Source organism: Bufo gargarizans, chromosome 7, assembly GCF_014858855.1.
Source record: "Bufo gargarizans isolate SCDJY-AF-19 chromosome 7, ASM1485885v1, whole genome shotgun sequence".
In the NCBI taxonomy this organism is placed as follows: Eukaryota; Metazoa; Chordata; class Amphibia; order Anura; family Bufonidae; genus Bufo; species Bufo gargarizans.
This window is the reverse complement of record NC_058086.1, coordinates 187,303,034-187,320,718: the sequence shown is the minus strand read 5'-3', so window position 1 is coordinate 187,320,718 and position 17,685 is coordinate 187,303,034. Positions and strand designations below refer to the sequence as shown.

At 45.9% G+C, this 17,685-nt stretch overlaps 2 protein-coding genes across 2 annotated transcripts; both read right to left on the bottom strand.

Annotated features, from left to right (window-relative positions):
• Positions 1-7,524: 7,524 nt before the first annotated feature.
• HTD2 (hydroxyacyl-thioester dehydratase type 2) lies at positions 7,525-8,148 on the bottom strand. The gene has a single exon (XM_044301594.1). It carries the CDS (start codon positions 8,146-8,148, stop codon positions 7,657-7,659), a length of 492 nt encoding a protein of 163 aa, XP_044157529.1. The 3' UTR covers positions 7,525-7,656.
• On the bottom strand, positions 8,086-13,662 carry RPP14 (ribonuclease P/MRP subunit p14). Its single transcript, XM_044301595.1, has 6 exons — positions 13,537-13,662; positions 11,568-11,673; positions 10,940-11,024; positions 9,569-9,645; positions 9,154-9,232; positions 8,086-8,217 (listed from the first exon to the last, which is right to left on the bottom strand). The coding sequence occupies exons 1-6, from the start codon at positions 13,613-13,615 to the stop codon at positions 8,161-8,163; spliced, it is 483 nt and encodes a 160-aa protein (XP_044157530.1). The 5' UTR covers positions 13,616-13,662; the 3' UTR covers positions 8,086-8,160.
• Positions 13,663-17,685: the final 4,023 nt, after the last annotated feature.

Genomic DNA, 17,685 nt, shown 5'->3' with positions numbered 1-17,685 from the left:
GACAGGCGCCTCCTTACCATGAGAGGGATGACTGAGTACCAGGGTCTAGGCGACAGGCACCTCCTCACCTGAGAGGGAGGACTAAGGACCAGGGTGTAAGTGACAGGCGCCTCCTCACCATGAGAGGGATGACTGAGGACCAGGGTCTAGGTGACAGGCGCCTCCGCACCATGAGAGGGATGACTGAGGACCAGGTTCTAGGTGACAGGCGCCTCCTTACCATGAGAGGGAGGACTGAGGACCAGGGTCTAAGTGACAGGCGCCTCCTTACCATGAGAGGGATGACTGAGGACCAGGGTCTAGGTGACAGGCGCCTCCTTACCATGAGAGGGATGAGCAAGTACCAGGGTCTAAGCAACAGGCGCCTCCTTACCATGAGAGGGATGACCAAGTACCAGGGTCTAGACGACAGGCACCTCCTCACCATGAGAGGGAGGACTGAGGACCAGGGTGTAAGTGACAGGCGCCTCCTCAGCATGATAGGGAGGACTGAGGACCAGGGTCTAGGTGACAGGAGCCTCCTCACCATGAGAGGGATGACTGAGGACCAGGGTCTAGGTGACAGGCGCCTCTTCACCATGAGAGGGATGACTGAGGACCAGGGTCTAGGCGACAGGCGCCTCCTCACCATGAGAGGGATGACTGAGGACCGGGGTCTAGGCGACAGGCACCTCCTTACCATGAGAGGGAGGACTGAGGACCAGGGTCTAGGTGACAGGAGCCTCCTTACCATGAGAGGGATGACTGAGGACCAGGGTCTAGGCGACAGGCACCTCCTTACCATGAGAGGGAGGAGTGAGGACCAGGGTCTAGGCAACAGGCACCTCCTCACCATGAGAGGGAGGACTAAGGACCAGGGTGTAAGTGACAGGCGCCTCCTCACCATGAGGGAGGACTGAGGACCAGGGTCTAGGTGACAGGCGCCTCCTCACCATCAGAGGGATGACTGAGGACCAGGGTCTAGGTGACAGGTGCCTCCTCACCATGAGAGGGATGACTGAGGACCAGGGTCTAGGCGACAGGCGCCTCCTCACCATGAGAGGGATGACTGAGGACCAGGGTCTAGGCGACAGGCACCTCCACACCATGAGAGGGAGGACTAAGGACCAGGGTCTAGACGACAGGCGCCTTCTCACCAACCCACAGGAATCGGGAGTATTGCCCATTCACTGGAATTTTAAACATGAACATTTTTTGGGGGTCTCTGGAAGAAGCTAGGGAACATGCATGCAGGGGTGCAGCCATAGGACGCGTCCACAGGTTCAGGATGAGATGAGGAGTTTAATGGAGACCACAAGTAAATCCTTGACAGATCAGATAAGGCCATGTTTATGCAGTGGATTTTCCGCATGGATTTTGGCGCATTTTCTGCTGGTCTCAATCCGCCACCTGCGGCGTAGTTCATACGGAAAAGTGAATTCTTGCACCTGAAAACTCCTATTGAAACCAATGGGCGGTCTAAAAAATGCATAAAAATCCACACCAAGAAATGCCTCAAAAGCAAAATAAAAAAAGATCCACAAAGAAAACGCACGTCTTCAGTGCCAACAATACGAGCTCGCTAATACAACCATGTGAACAAATGCTAACAAGTCCTGTTCACATGCACTGGGGAAAAAATAAAAAATAATAAAGATTTTTGTCTGTGCCGCAGGAAAAAAGAAAACCCTGCAAGAATAAAGGAGCATGCTGCATATTCTCAGAGCTTGGTGGACAGCCCCACTGGAGCCACCTCATCCTCCTGGGGATCTGCGGCACATCCCAGGATCAGCCTCGTAGATCGTCATAGTCACATTCAACAAGTGTGAACCCGTGTGAAGAGACATAAGGCAGCACCAGCATGATAACTGGCACATGGTGGGCGGGGAGGGGGCTCCCGGGAGCTGTAAGTGACCCCCATACATACAAGGATCTAACGCACGGCTTGCTGTGTGATCCGAATTGTGTGCTCTCTACCCGTGACGTGAAGTGTTTGGTGCAGGAGCGCTGGGCTCAAAGCAAATACCTGGGCCCTAATTTATCCCCTGGCAGGGCCCGCTGAATCTACTGCCCATTTTTTGGGGTATACTGGCTTTTGTGGAGCATGGGTGGGGAAAAAAAAGTGATCGAGAAAAATCCAATGTCACTTTATTTCTTCCGTAGTAGTCCCATGATTTCCTGATGTGTTTCGACCGATTCAGGTCTGAGTCATAGAACGGTTCTTTTTAAAGTAAAGAAATAAAGCAACATTGCACACGCGTGAAAAAAAACTGAATGTGGTACCCAGAACCCAACTTCTTCAATGAAGTTCGGGTTCGGTGTTGTGTAGATTTTATTATTTTCCCTTATACCATGGTTATAAAGGGAAAATAATAGCATTCTTAATACAGAATGCTCACTAAAATATTGATTGAGGGGTTAAAAAATAAAAGAAAATTACTCACCTCATCCACTTGTTCGCGCAGCCGGCATCGTCTTCTTTCAGGACCTGCAAAAGGACCTTTGATGATGTAATCGTGGTGGTGATCCTTCTATCTTCATTTAGCAGGACCTGCGCTAACCACGTGTTGAGCGCGATTACGTCATCAAAAAGGTCCTTTTGCAGGTCCTGAAAGAAGAAAGAAGACTATGCCGGCTGCGCGATCAAGAGGATGAGGTGAGTAAAAAATGTGCTATTTTTTAACCCCTCAAGCCACATTTTAGAAAGCATTCTGTATTAAAGGGATTCTGTCACCTCCCCTAAGGCAAAAAACGATTTAAAAGCAGCCATGCAGCACAGCTTACCTGGATTAGGCTGTGCTGTTCTATCTTGAAATCCGTCCAGCAGTTACTTCAAAAAACGAGTTTGATCAATAAGGAAATGCGTCCTGAAGGTGCCCAGAGGGGCGTTTTTTTCTTCTGAGTGAGCCCAGTACCGCCCCTCTTTCAGTGCCCACCCCGCCTTCCTTGTATTTTCTAACCGCCGCCCCCAGCCTGCCACAGCCTCCTCTCCCTCTCCTCCCCCTCCCTCATGCCGAACGAAGTCTCGCACAGGCGCAGTACCCACTGAGGGCTGCGCCTGTGCGATCATCAGGAGACTGAGGGCGGCAGCTTCATCTTCGTCACTGGGCATGCGCCGAGCCCAGTGACGTCCGATGCTCGCTCTTCCCTGCTGACTGAGGGAAGAGCGAGCATCGGACGTCACTGGGCTCGGCGCATGCCCAGTGACGAAGATGAAGCTGCCGCCCTCAGTCTCCTGATGATCGCACAGGCGCAGCCCTCAGTGGGTACTGCGCCTGTGCGAGACTTCGTTCGGCATGAGGGAGGGGGAGGAGAGGGAGGGGAGGCTGTGGCAGGCTGGGGGCGGCGGTTAGAAAATACAAGGAAGGCGGGGTGGGCACTGTAAGAGGGGCGGTACTGGGCTCACTAGGAAGAAAAAAACGCCCCTCTGGGCACCTTCAGGACGCATTTCCTTATTGATCAAACTCGTTTTTTGAAGTAACTGCTGGACGGATTTCAAGATAGAAGAGCACAGCCTAATCCAGGTAAGCTGTGCTGCATGGCTGGTTTTAAATCGTTTTTTGCCTTAGGGGAGGTGACAGAATCCCTTTAAGAATGCTATTATTTTCCCTTTATAACCATGTTATAAGGGAAAATAATACCGTGAATTTACTTTAATGGGGTCCGGGGCTGCTCATCCCTATCGTCTCCTAGCAACCATGCGTGAAAATTGCACCGCACTTGCTTGTGGATGCTTGCGATTTTCACGCAGCCCCATTCATTTCTATGGGGCCTGCGTTGTGTGAAAAACACAGAATATAGAACATGCTGCGATTTTCACGCAACGCACAAGTGATGCGTGAAAATCACTGCTCATCTGCACAGTCCCATTGAAGTGAATGGGTCCGGATTCAGTGCGCGTGCAATGCGTGAGGTGAACGCATTGCACCCGTGTGGAAATTTCGCCCGTGTGAAAGGGGCCTAAGGTCTCTTTCACACGAGTAGATCCCATGCGTGGAATCCGCGGCGTGAAAGAGAGCCAAGCCCTGCTCCAGACAGCAGAGACACGGAGCAGTAACATGATTGATGATGCTCCGTGCTTCTCTGTGATCTTTTTACTACAAAATCACGGTGACAACTTTATCTCAACACAAGAAGATTTAGACTAGCACATTCATAGGTGCATATCCATCAAGCAAACATGGTTGATAAAAAAAAAATGGCTGCGCAACATTTCACATACATACAAACATTTTTGATCAAACATGTGTAGGGCCCATCTACCAGGCATCAAGGTGGCTTCCACAGACGGGTACCTAATACTAATATACCGCCTCTCTTGGACTTACCTAAGGCTACAATATTCAGGGCAGTGCAGGAACTTGCTACATTTATACTCTGCTCAGAAGCCCCAGGCAGATGGGGCCCACCGTGATTTTGTAGTAAAAAGATCACAGAGAAGCACAGAGCATCATCAATCATGTGAATGCTCCGTGTCTCTGTGTCCGGAGCGGGGCTTGGCTCTCTTTCACGTAGCGGATTACCCGCACGGGATCCGCTCGTGTGAAAGAGCCCTAAGTGTCACCCTTACACAAGACAGGTCTTCATGTCGAATTAACTTCTATGGGAGTTATGTAGAAATGGAAGTGCAGAGGACTTCGGGACCCCCTTGTTCTCAGGGTCATTGGGGCCTCCAGCAGTCAAGCATCGCCCAAGGAAGCAACATTTATTACCAATCCTGTGAGTAATGGATGTTGCAATAAAGAGGACCTTTCACGGGTCCTGACATGATCATATAACTAGTTGGCTGTGTAGGGCACACTGAAGTCATGTTACAGCGCTTACTATGTTTTCTATGCGCTACTCCGTCCCCCCGCTGTGCCCCCTTTCTGGTTTCCCACCCTGTATGCTAATCCATACCATTGGTAAAGGGAGGAGGAGACGGCCGTGTTTCTCGAGGGCGTCTCCTTCTCCCTGGCTGTGAGCTGGCCAATCGCAGCGGAGCACGTCACAGGGAGAAGGTGACGCCCCCTGAGAAACACGGATGACTCCTCCTCCCTGTAACAATGGTATGGATTAGCATACAGGGGGAACAGAGCAGCACATCGGGAAAAAAATAAGCGATATCACATCTCATCAGTATGCCCTACCCCGACAGGTATTTATATATGGTAGTGTCAGAACCGGTGAAGGTCCTATTTAAAGGGGTTTTCCCATCACAGACAATGGGGGCATATAGCTAGGATATGTTCTGATAGGTTCTCTGGGACCCGCACTTACACCAAGAGTGGGGAAAGGTGGTGGAGGGCGCACTGCGCATGCGCAGCCGCCCCCCATTCATGTCTATGGGGCCAACGGAAATAGCCGAGCCAGTGCTTGGAGTGGTGGCCACGCAAGCGCACTTGTATGGGGAGAGCACTTGGCAGTGGCCGGACCCCGGAAGACCTGGGGTCCTCCAGTCACCGCTCTCCCAGCTCCATTCATGTTGTAGGTGCAGATCTCAGAGGCATTCACACAACCGGGTGTAGTTTGCGGTCTGCATGCAGTCTACCTAATAGCAGATGGACTATCAATATGCGGAAAACCCCTTTAATATTAGAATCCCCCCAGCCTACATTTTCTGCCATTTACAGGAAAAAAAATTGATACCGAACTCGGGTTTAGTTCCAAGTGGTACCAGAGTTCGGTATCAAGGTTTTTTACAGTAAGAATTAATTCACAAATTTATTACACAAAGTCTGGCGAGACTTCGGTGAAGTAATAACTTCGGCTCATCGGAGCCAATACATTCTAATACTGTATGAAGCGCCCGCTCCGTAATGTATTACAACTAAGTTTTATGCGAATCTACTTCGGATGAAGCATCCAAAGTCGATTCGCTCATCCCTAATTATAATCTGTATATTAAATACACTGTACAGATGCAGCAGAGCTGAATTGTTCAGTTAACCCTCTGTGTTGCATTGTGATAACACTGAGGGAAGGTAATGTCGGACCTTTACCTGCAGAACAGATTACCAGAAATTTTGAAAAATATCACACTCAGCTCTGCTCCATCTGTGTGGTTTACGTTAGAGGGATGGACCCCGATGACTGGTCTAGTTCTCTCGATAACCAGTAAACAGCTACTAAGCCAACGATACCATATTAAAGGGGTTGTCCAAGTTATATTTATTGATGACCTATCATCAGGATGGGTCATCAGAATCAGATCGGCTGGGGTCCGACACCCGGCACCCCCGGCGATCAGCTGTTTGAAGAGAAGGCGCGCGCCGTGCCAGCTCTTCACTGTTTACCTTCTAGCCGTCGCGTCTGCAGCGCTGAGCAGGTGTAATTACACCCAAACCGTCCCATTCATTTCAATGGTACTGATTGCTCCTATACAAGTGTATGGGAACGATCCGTCCTATTGAAATGAATGGGACGGGTTGGGTGTAATTACACCTGCTCACTGCTGCAGATGCAGATGTAAACAGTGAAGAGGTGGCAGCGATGGCACGGCGCGCGCCTTCTCTTCAAACAGCTGATCGGCGGGGGTGCCGGGTGTCGGACCCCAGATGATCTGATATTGATGACCTATCCTAAGGATAGGTCATCAATAAATATAACTTGGACAACCCCCTTAAGTACAATACACTCAACAGGTTGTCTTCTCTTTGATGGTTTTATCGGCCTGATTCCTGTTTTTACATAAATGAACAGAAAACTATTATAATTGTCAATCACGACTGACTGTACGTATCCAGCAATAGTACAAGAGAGCGGGTCTCTGTAATGTATGACTCTCCGACAATGACCTGTATACAAAGACATCAAGAAAAGACAAAATCCTAAAATAAACATAGTGGTTATCCGCACTCCAGATATTAATGACCAATCCTCAGAATAGGTCAATATTAGATTGGTGGGAATCCAACAGATGATCACCTGGTTCGGGCACTGGAAGCTTCAGTGTACGGGGCGGAAGCAGAGGGCTCTATACATTGTAGATTTCAGCACAGGCGTCCTGCAGCTAGAGCTGAGCTGCAGTACCCCGGCATGGCCACTAGGCAGTGTAAGGAGCCATCTGCCTCCAGCTATGTCCACTGTACAACTTCCAGCGCCGTGGCTGCCCAAAACAGCCGATTGGTGGGGGTGCCAGGCGCCTAATCCCCACAATCTGATACTGATGACGAATGGTCATTAAAGGGCATCTGTCAGAAGATTTGTGCCTATGACACTGGCTGACCTGTTACATGTGCGCTCGGCAGCTGAAGGCATCTGTGTTGGTCCCATGTTCATATGTGTCCGCATTGCTGAGAAAAATGATGTTTTAATATATGCAAATGAGCCTCTAGGGGCAACAGGGGCGTTACCATTACACCTAGAGGTTCAGCGTTCTCTGCAACTGCCGCGTCCTCTGCACTTTAATTGGCTAGACATGATCACATTTGCAATGCCTGGCCCTGTCTATCAAAGTAGATTGGGTGTGGCAGTTGCAGAGAGAGCAGAGCCTCTAGGAGTAATGGTAACGCCCCCGTTGCTCCTAGAGGCTCATTTGCATATATTAAAACTTCATATATCTCAGCCATGCGGACACATATGAACATGGGACCAACACAGATGCCTTCAGCTGCCGAGCGCACATGTAACAGGTCAGTTGACAGATGCCCTTTAATATCTGTAGCCTGCACAACCCCTTTAAAAAATGTCATAAGGTCACTCGCCAGGAATCAGCACTTTAACTATCCCTTCCATGACGGTCCGGCCGCTTTCAGCGGTTATACATGATACACTGATGAAGGCCAACGATCTCTTTAATGCAGTCACTTGCGCTCTTGCTACGACCTCTTCTCCAGCATGCAGAGGTGCTGGGAAGCGAATGTCCTGAGAGAGCAGCACACAGCCACCCCCTGGCAGCTTTGTACCCAACACTGCGGACACCAGGCCGTTGAGAAGTACCCCATGTATGACGGGTTTTCCAAATCTTGTGTTTTTAGCAAAGGCCTCATCCAGATGCAGAGGGTTAGTGTCACCAGTCAGTTCAGAGAAGAGCTTAACGTCATTCTGAGTGAAGGTCCTGGAGATCTCAGCGCAGTCGCCAACCTGCAGATGTGACAGCCCACGTGCTACTTTATGGAAGCAACTTAACCTGGATACGTTGGAGGAGACGCCAAGTGCCCTGCCACTGGTGACCAAGTGATGGAGCATCCTTAGGAATATCTAGTCTACCACCAGTTCTCTGCTGTTACCAGCCAATGCCAACAGGAAAGGAGAGGTCTGAAAGAAAGGTGGAGATCAGCGTGTTGGTAGTCATCTTTAACAGGGGCTTTCAATTGTGAAAAACAAAATGTCACTTGTACAGAAATAATCTACAGGATTTTTAAGTTTTGTTATTTCTACAGAATCATGATAATGCCGTGTGCTCCTGCAAGTCCAGAGCGGAGGATCGCACTTACACACGGAGCGCGATTAATGCGATGGACTCGCTCATGTGAAACAGCCCTAACTGTACCGTGACCAGTGAAGAGCTTAAAGGACGGTGATACCAATCCGGAACCTTTATCTTTATATTCGCTTGTATTTCCCAATTGTGCAGCAACAAACGGGCCGAGCGGTGCATGTCTGCTTAGACCGAGTCCTCCCATTACGCCCCGCGCGGCCCATTTGCAGGCACACAGCCGTCAATGTACAAGTCCTGCAAGTAATACAAAGAAAATAATTCAATGTATAATTAGGTACCAGCCAGCAACAAAGGCCGCTACGGATTGCTATTTTAAATAGTTTTTAAAGACGTAGCTATAAATACAGCAGTAATTCGCCGAAGTCTCACGTGACTTTGGCTCCACGGATCCAATACATTTTAATACTGTACAGAAACAGCATTAAAATCGAAGTATTTGAACGAATCAACTTCGAATCTAAGATCCGAAGGTGGATTCGCTCAAGCCTAGTACTAATGTCTTCTCAGTCCCTAGAAACGACATAGAAGGAAAGAAAACAAAAAACAAACATGAGCAGCTTCCTAAATATGATTATATAGAGAGAGAATGTGTATTTAGCCGGTACAAGGTCCTCGTGCCTAAAGCCGTACTATCGCGCTACATAAAATGTTCCCTCAGGTATGTAGCAAGACCACAAAAACAAGTCCATCCAGTATCATGGTTTCTCGAGGTCCTGTACGTGTTTCAAAGAGTCGCCACTCTGCACGTTTACCTGTAACACGCGAACGCTGCACTGGTGGCCCTGGTATTGTCCCAGCAGGGTCAGAGAGGTCCACAGCTTCACGAGGCCACTGAAAGGAAAGATCAGATTCTGCTGGTAATACATCTGTCCACACCTGGATATTCTGCCTTATCTACAAACACGCAGAACATTCCTGAAGGAGAAGCGTCAATGTTAAAGGGGATTCCAAGACTTTAACGTGATGGCTGATCCTTGGCAGAGAGCCACCAAGAGCCAAGGCTCATTCCTGATTTATGAAGACAAGGCCACCTTCAAATAGACGGAGATATACTGTACACATACACAATGTGGTCGCTGCATTTTTTTCAGTAGAACATGGGGCGTTATTCAGAAATACTGACAGCGTATCATACATGTATGTGCTGACTGACAAACCTCAACATACCTGCTTTTAATTCTCAGTATGGCATACAACGTCTGTCCATCAAACTTCAACAGGTCCAATGGGATAGAAGCACCCACCTGGAAACAAGCAGTTATCAGCACAGTCTTTAGCAGATTTGAGGGGGGCGCTAGAATATGATGGAGTTCCTTACAGGTGTGCTTCACAACTTTACCTCTAGGGGCAGCGCACAGCAAATTTGCCCCTGACTTTCCAGTCCTTAGGCCCCTTTCACACGAGCGAGTTTTCCGGGCGGGTGCAATGCGTGACGAAAACGCATTGCGCCCGCACGGAATCCGGACCCATTCATTTCAATGGGTCTGTGTACATGAGCGTTGTTTTTCCCGCATCACTTGTGCAGCATGTTCTATATTCTGCATTTTTCCACGCAACGCAGGCCCCATAGAAGAGAATGGGGCTGCGTGAGAAATGCATCGCATCCGCCAGCAAGTGCGGATGCGATGCGTTTTTCACTGATGGTTGCTAAGAGATATTGTTTGTAAACATTCCGTTTTTTATCACGTGCGTGAAAAACGCATCAATGCGCATTTCACCCGCGCGATAAAAACGGAATGCAATCACAGACAAAACTGACTGCAATTGCTTGCGAAATGGTGCGAGTTTTCCTGAACGCATCTGGACCTAATCCGCTCAGGCTTGTCTGCAAGGAGCCTTAGGCTTCATTTTGCTCCGCTTCCGATCCACATTTTTTGCAGATCGGATACAGACCCATTCATTTCAATGGGGCCACAAAAAATACAGACAGCGCGTTTTGTGCTGTCCGCATTCATATGTCCGTTCTGCAGCCCCGCAAAAAAGATAGAACATGTCCTATTCTTTGCCCATTTTGTGGACAAGAATAGGCATTGTCGCAATGGGTTTTTCGGATCGAAAAAACAAACAGTCATGTGAATGCACCGTTAGAAGGTTAAGGCTTCATGCACATGACCGTATATTGTATCCATGTCCGATCTGCTTTTTTTACAGATTGCACCCATATCCATTCATGTCTATGGGTCAGCAAAAAACAAAGAAAACAGTAAGCACACGGAGGCAGATACGGATCTTGTCCGTGTTGCAGACAAGAATGGGACTGAGAAAAATGCGGAATGCACATGGAACATGTCCGTATTTTGCAGATCCGTAGTTTGCGGATTGCAATACAGACACGACCGTTGACATGAAGCCTAACCTGAATCCGGCCCCCATGGTATATATACACTATGGCTCATAACTTCAAGCTCCATCTAATGTGTTCAGCACCAGTGTCAGCTGCTTGTGCGTGTCTGACGTAGAGGGAGATCTGATGCCACCGAGGAGTGGACCTGCATATCACACGGTGAGAGTGAGGGGAGTAACGGTATCATAAATTACCTCTCCGTGCAATTCCTTTAAAGCTGAGAGAATAAATGACTTGAACTGAGCTGCAGAAATCTTGACAACCTTGTCTTCAAATACTCTGCAGAAAAAAAAACAACAACACAGTTTTATCCGTTACTTGCGGTCTGTGATTTAGGCTACTTTCACACTGGCGTTTTGGCTTTCCGTTTGCGAGATCCGTTCAGGGCTCTCACACGCGGTCCAAAACGGACCAGTTTTGCCCTAATGCATTCTGAATGGAAAAGGATCCGCTCAGAATGCATCAGTTTGCCTCCGATCAGTCACCATTCTGCTCTGGAGGCGGACACGCTTGCAGCGTTTTGGTGTCTGTCTGACAACACTGAGCCTAACGGATCCGTCCTGGCAAACAATGTAAGTCAATGGGGACGGATCGGTTTTCACTGACACAATAGAAAATGGATCCGTCCTCTATTGACTTTCAATGGTGTTCGAGACGTCTTGGCTATGTTAAAGATAATACAAACGGATCCGTTCTGAACGGATGCAGACGGTTGTATTATCTGAGCGGATCCGTCTGTGCAGATCCATGACGGATCCGCACCAAACACCAGTGTGAAAGTCGCCTTATTCAGTGCAGCTGCAGCAGGACACGGATACTCACAGCTGGACCTTCAGGTAATGATACTCAGAGAAGTTCTTCAGCACGACCCTGGTGTAGGAGGCAGGTTCTCCAGTCTTGGGTCTCTCCTTCATGGTTGTACAATCAGCTTAAGGAAAAGAAGGAATATTAGGACGTCAGCTGCAAAACTCTCACAGTGACAACCACTAACAGCAGCTATTACAGCCCATAGTGGTTGTCACACAGGTTTCCTGAACTGGAAGACAATGGGGGGGGTCATTTACAAAGATCTGCCTTTTACGCTGGTCTTTGTTTCTCTCCTGTGCTGCCGGAGGATTCACCTAATTTATGACGAGGCTTCATAAATTAGGCTCACCTCTGGCAATCCATGCGCCTGAAGTAAAAACTACTCCAGTCCCTTTTTATTCCTCTTTTATATAAATATTAGTACCTTTGCCGAAGCTGAAGTACTGGCCCCCACCACTCCCAAGTGGCAAAGACGGTGTAAAAACACTGTGTGCTGTCCTCATCCATATGTCCGTTCTGCTGCAAAAACATAGAACATGTCCTACTCTTGTCCATTTAACGAACAAGTACAAGACAGTTCTGTAGAGGGCCGGACGTTCCGTGTCGCACCTGTTTTACAGATCCGCAACTTGCAGACCGCAAAACAGGCTACGGTCGTATGCATGAGCCCTTAGATATAGTCTCCAATGTCTATTTGATCATCCAAAATATCCAGCAACTATCAGGTTACAATAATGTTGGATGAAATTACATTTCTTTGTATTAGCAACAAGGCTTTAGTAGAAAAAGAAAACCTAGAGCTCAAAAGTTGCAATGTGAACTGCGTCATGGTGCGGGGGCGCAGCTGACACCGATAAAGGCTTCCATAGGGAACTGTGCACTGCCTCACCATGTCAGCAGCTCTATTTATTTGTAATTCTTCTTGTATAACAATGGCCATACATTTATTGTAACTTTGTAGCACTCTTCTAAATTTTCTCACTTTTTCCTATTTTTGCAAGTGGGTTTTTGGAGGATGTTATAGGCAGTTCCCCCTCCATTAGATACAGCAGAGTGCTGCTGCTAAAGGGCTGGACTTATGCGAGTTATGTACTATGGCAGCCAGGACGGTACTGAAGCCCTGGCTGCCATGGTAATCTCCCTGCTGCTGTGTGTACTATGCACAGGGCAGCAGGGACAGGGTGTGATCCTATTCACCCTAATAGAGCTCTATCAGGCTGAATAGGACAAGGGATTAAAAGGGGGAAATAGTTATTAAATATATAAAACAATAAATAAATAAAATATTACATATCGCCACGTCCAAAATGTCCAAACTATTAAAATATAAAAAAATATCTCCTATGCGGTGAATGCCGTAACAGGAAAAAAATAAAAAATAATCAAAACTGCGCAATTCACCATTTTTTAGTCACGTTCTCCCCCCAAAAAACAGGATCGGACTGTTCTATTATGGGCCGGACGTTCCATAAAATGCGGAATGCACGCGGCTTTTTTGGTGTTTTATTTTTTTCACGTGGTATCGAATGGTATTAAGTATCGCAATACTTTTTTAAGGTATCGAAATCAAATCAAAATTTTGGTATTGTGACAACCCTAATCAGATTGGTGGGAGTCTGAGACCTGTCACCCCCTCCGATCAGCTGTGTGAGGAGACTGTGGCCTCTTCCTGGGCCAGTGACATCATGTCCATCACATGGCCTCCTCAAACAGCTGATCAGCAGGGTGCTGGGTGTCGGACCCCCACTGATCTGCGATTGATGACCTATCCTGAAGATAGGCCATCGATATTTAACACCCCCAGACAACCCCTTTAATTGGAAGCAGCAACTTAGTCTTGCAAACTATGGCTGTAGCTGTAATGAGCAGCAGGACTATATATACTGTGACAACCCGGAATAAGACTCCCTGGAACGTTCAGTGCCACTAAACATTACCAGCCACCAATGTTATTTACAGGCCAGTGCACCCTTATAATACTTACCAGCATATTCCCTGCGAAACCAACCCCACACAATCTCTCCAACCTCATGTACCTCCGAGACTCCCCAGAAGAGGAACATGTACAATACAGGAAGTTTTGGGTAGTAGTTTAGGGTTGGCAGCCATATTTCAGAAGACCAAAACTTAAAGAGAAGCGATTATTTGCCTCAGCAAAAATGGCGCGGATCGTGAAGACATCATAATGGTTACCGTGTGTCCTCTATCTTTGCGCTCTGTACTCCTTCCCTCGGAAACTGTAACCTTCTTCCTGACGTTCCTTTAGTACTGCAGCTAAAGAATAAATGTACCATACTGCACTCTAGTGGACACCCTTAGTAAGTGCATGTAGACAGTATGACCGAGTGGCGCCTTGTAGTTCCTCCACAGTACAAAAAGGTCGATGCGAGGTAAAATCACTACTTTTAGAGCAATATCTAAGCTGACAAGTGAAACATAATTATATGAATTCATCCGTGATCTGTGACGTCACTGTGCGCTTTATACCCATGATGTGACGTCAACCACTTACTATGAGTGAACAGTGTTTACCTCTTCTTTCTATTGTATATATTTATTCAGCGCTCACATATACTGCAGCCCTGGACAGAGATGGTAACAGGGCTGTCAACTGTCCAGGAATTCCTGGAAAGTCCGTAAAAAAATTAGATGTGTCTGTGATTTTTTTTTTTTTTTTTTTAAGGCTGGGGGTACTTGAGCAGCTCATTTTTACTTATAATCTTTATAGTTCATATCGTTTTCCAATTTGTTCATAAAAATGTTGGCTGTCCGTGATTTTGGGATAAATGATCCAGAAAAAAATACAAATTTAGGTTGGCACCCCAGCTTGGCAAATGTGGAAATTATCTTTTAGATTTGTTCATAACCCTTGTACTGTGACATCAATGTGTTTATTATCCCTGTGCTGTGACATCACTGTGTTTATTATCCCTTTACTGTGACATCACTGTGTTTATTATCCCTTTACTGTGACATCACTGTGTTTATTATCCCTGTACTGTGACATCACTGTGTTTATTATCCCTGTGACTGTGACATCACTGTGTTTATTATCCCTGTACTGTGACATCACTGTGTTTATTATCCCTGTACTGTGACATCACTGTGTTTATTATCCCTGTACTGGGACATCACTGTGTTTATTATCCCTGTACTGTGACATCACTGTGTTTATTATCCCTGTACTGTGACATCACTGTGTGTATTATCCCTGTACTGTGACATCACTGTGTTTATTATCCATGTGCGTGACATCACTGTGTTTATTATCCCTGTGCTGTGACATCACTGTGTTTATTATCCCTGTGCTGTGACATCACTGTGTTTATTATCCTGTGCTGTGACATCACTGTGTTTATTATCCCTGTACTGTGACATCACTGTGTTTATTATCCCTGTGCTGTGACATCACTGTGTTTATTATCCCTGTACTGTGACATCACTGTGTTATTATCCCTGTGCTGTGACATCACTGTGTTTATTATCCTGTACTGTGACATCACTGTGTTTATTATCCCTGTACTGTGACATCACTGTGTTTTTATCCTGTACTGTGACATCACTGTGTTTATTATCCCTGTACTGTGACATCACTGTGTTTATTATCCCTGTACTGTGACATCACTGTGTTTATTATCCCTGTACTGTGACATCACTGTGTTTATTATCCCTGTACTGTGACATCACTGTGTTTATTATCCCTGTACTGTGACATCACTGTGTTATTATCCTGTACTGTGACATCACTGTGTTATTATCCCTGTACTGTGACATCACTGTGTTTATTATCCCTGTACTGTGACATCACTGTGTTTATTATCCCTGTACTGTGACATCACTGTGTTTATTATCCCTGTACTGTGACATCACTGTGTTTATTATCCCTGTACTGTGACATCACTGTGTTTATTATCCCTGTACTGTGACATCACTGTGTTTATTATCCCTGTACTGTGACATCACTGTGTTTATTATCCCTGTACTGTGACATCACTGTGTTTATTATCCCTGTACTGTGACATCACTGTGTTTATTATCCCTGTACTGTGACATCACTGTGTTTATTATCCCTGTACTGTGACATCACTGTGTTTATTATCCTGTACTGTGACATCACTGTGTTTATTATCCCTGTACTGTGACATCACTGTGTTTATTATCCCTGTACTGTGACATCACTGTGTTTATTATCCCTGTACTGTGACATCACTGTGTTTATTATCCCTGTACTGTGACATCACTGTGTTTATTATCCCTGTACTGTGACATCACTGTGTTTATTATCCCTGTACTGTGACATCACTGTGTTTATTATCCCTGTACTGTGACATCACTGTGTTTATTATCCCTGTACTGTGACATCACTGTGTTTATTATCCCTGTACTGTGACATCACTGTGTTTATTATCCCTGTACTGTGACATCACTGTGTTTATTATCCCTGTACTGTGACATCACTGTGTTATTATCCCTGTACTGTGACATCACTGTGTTTTATTATCCCTGTACTGTGACATCACTGTGTTATTATCCCTGTACTGTGACATCACTGTGTTTATTATCCCTGTACTGTGACATCACTGTGTTTATTATCCCTGTACTGTGACATCACTGTGTATATTATCCTATTCTGACATCACTGTTTTATCCCTGTACTGTGACATCACTGTGTGTATTATCCCTGTACTGTGACATCACTGTGTTTATTATCCCTGTACTGTGACATCACTGTGTTATTATCCTGTACTGTGACATCACTGTGTTTATTATCCCTGTACTGTGACATCACTGTGTTTATTATCCCTGTACTGTGACATCACTGTGTATTATCCCTGTACTGTGACATCACTGTGTTTATTATCCCTGTACTGTGACATCACTGTGTTATTATCCCTGTACTGTGACATCACTGTGTTTATTATCCCTGTACTGTGACATCACTGTGTTTATTATCCCTGTACTGTGACATCACTGTGTTTATTACCTGTACTGTGACATCACTGTGTTTATTATCTGTACTGTGACATCACTGTGTTATTATCTCTGTACTGTGACATTCCTGTACTGTGACATCACTGTGTATTATCCTGTACTGTGACATCACTGTGTTTATTATCTGTACTGTGACATCACTGTGTATTATCCCTGTACTGTGACATCACTGTGTTTATTATCCTGTACTGTGACATCACTGTGTTTATTATCCCTGTACTGTGACATCACTGTGTATATTATCCCTATTCTGTGACATCACTGTGTTTATTATCCCTGTACTGTGACATCACTGTGTTATTATCCCTGTAGTGACATCACGTGGTATTATCCCTGTTCTGTGACATCACTGTGTTTATTATCCCTGTACTGTGACATCACTGTGTGTATTATCCCTGTTCTGTGACATCACTGTGTTTATTATCCCTGTACTGTGGCATCACTGTGTTTATTATCCCTGTACTGTGACATCTCTATGTTTATTATCCTGTACTGTGACATCATTGTGTTTATTATCTCTGTACTGTGACATTATCCCTGTACTGTGACATCACTGTGTATATTATCCCTATTCTGTGACATCACTGTGTTTATTATCCCTGTACTGTGACATCACTGTGTGTATTATCCCTGTTCTGTGACATCACTGTGTTTATTATCCCTGTACTGTGACATCACTGTGTATATTATCCCTATTCTGTGACATCACTGTGTTTATTATCCCTGTACTGTGACATCACTGTGTTTATTATCCCTGTACTGTGACATCACTGTGTATATTATCCCTATTCTGTGACATCACTGTGTTTATTATCCCTGTACTGTGACATCTCTATGTTTATTATCCTGTACTGTGACATCATTGTGTTTATTATCTCTGTACTGTGACATTATCCCTGTACTGTGACATCACTGTGTTTATTATCCCTGTACTGTGACAGCACTGTGTTTATTATCCCTGTACTGTGACATCACTGTGTTTATTATCCCTGTACTGTGACATCACTGTGTTTATTATCTCTGTACTGTGACATCACTGTGTTTATTATCCCTGTACTGTGACATCACTGTGTGTATTATCCCTGTACTGTGACAGCACTGTGTTTATTATCCCTGTACTGTGACATCTCTATGTTTATTA

What these genes read in the sequence shown, in the direction of transcription:
- HTD2 (XM_044301594.1), bottom strand. Translation starts at nt 8,148, where the DNA reads ATGCTCCATCACTTGGTCACCAGTGGCAGGGCACTTGGCGTCTCCTCC.
- RPP14 (XM_044301595.1), bottom strand. Translation starts at nt 13,615, where the DNA reads ATGTTCCTCTTCTGGGGAGTCTCGGAGGTACATGAGGTTGGAGAGATT. An exon ending in TAAAGGAATTGCACGGAGAG is followed by an intron (nt 9,646 to 10,939) that starts GTAATTTATGAT and finishes GCTTGTTTCCAG; the next exon opens with GTGGGTGCTTCTATCCCATT. An exon ending in ATACTGAGAATTAAAAGCAG is followed by an intron (nt 9,233 to 9,568) that starts GTATGTTGAGGT and finishes CTTTCCTTTCAG; the next exon opens with TGGCCTCGTGAAGCTGTGGA.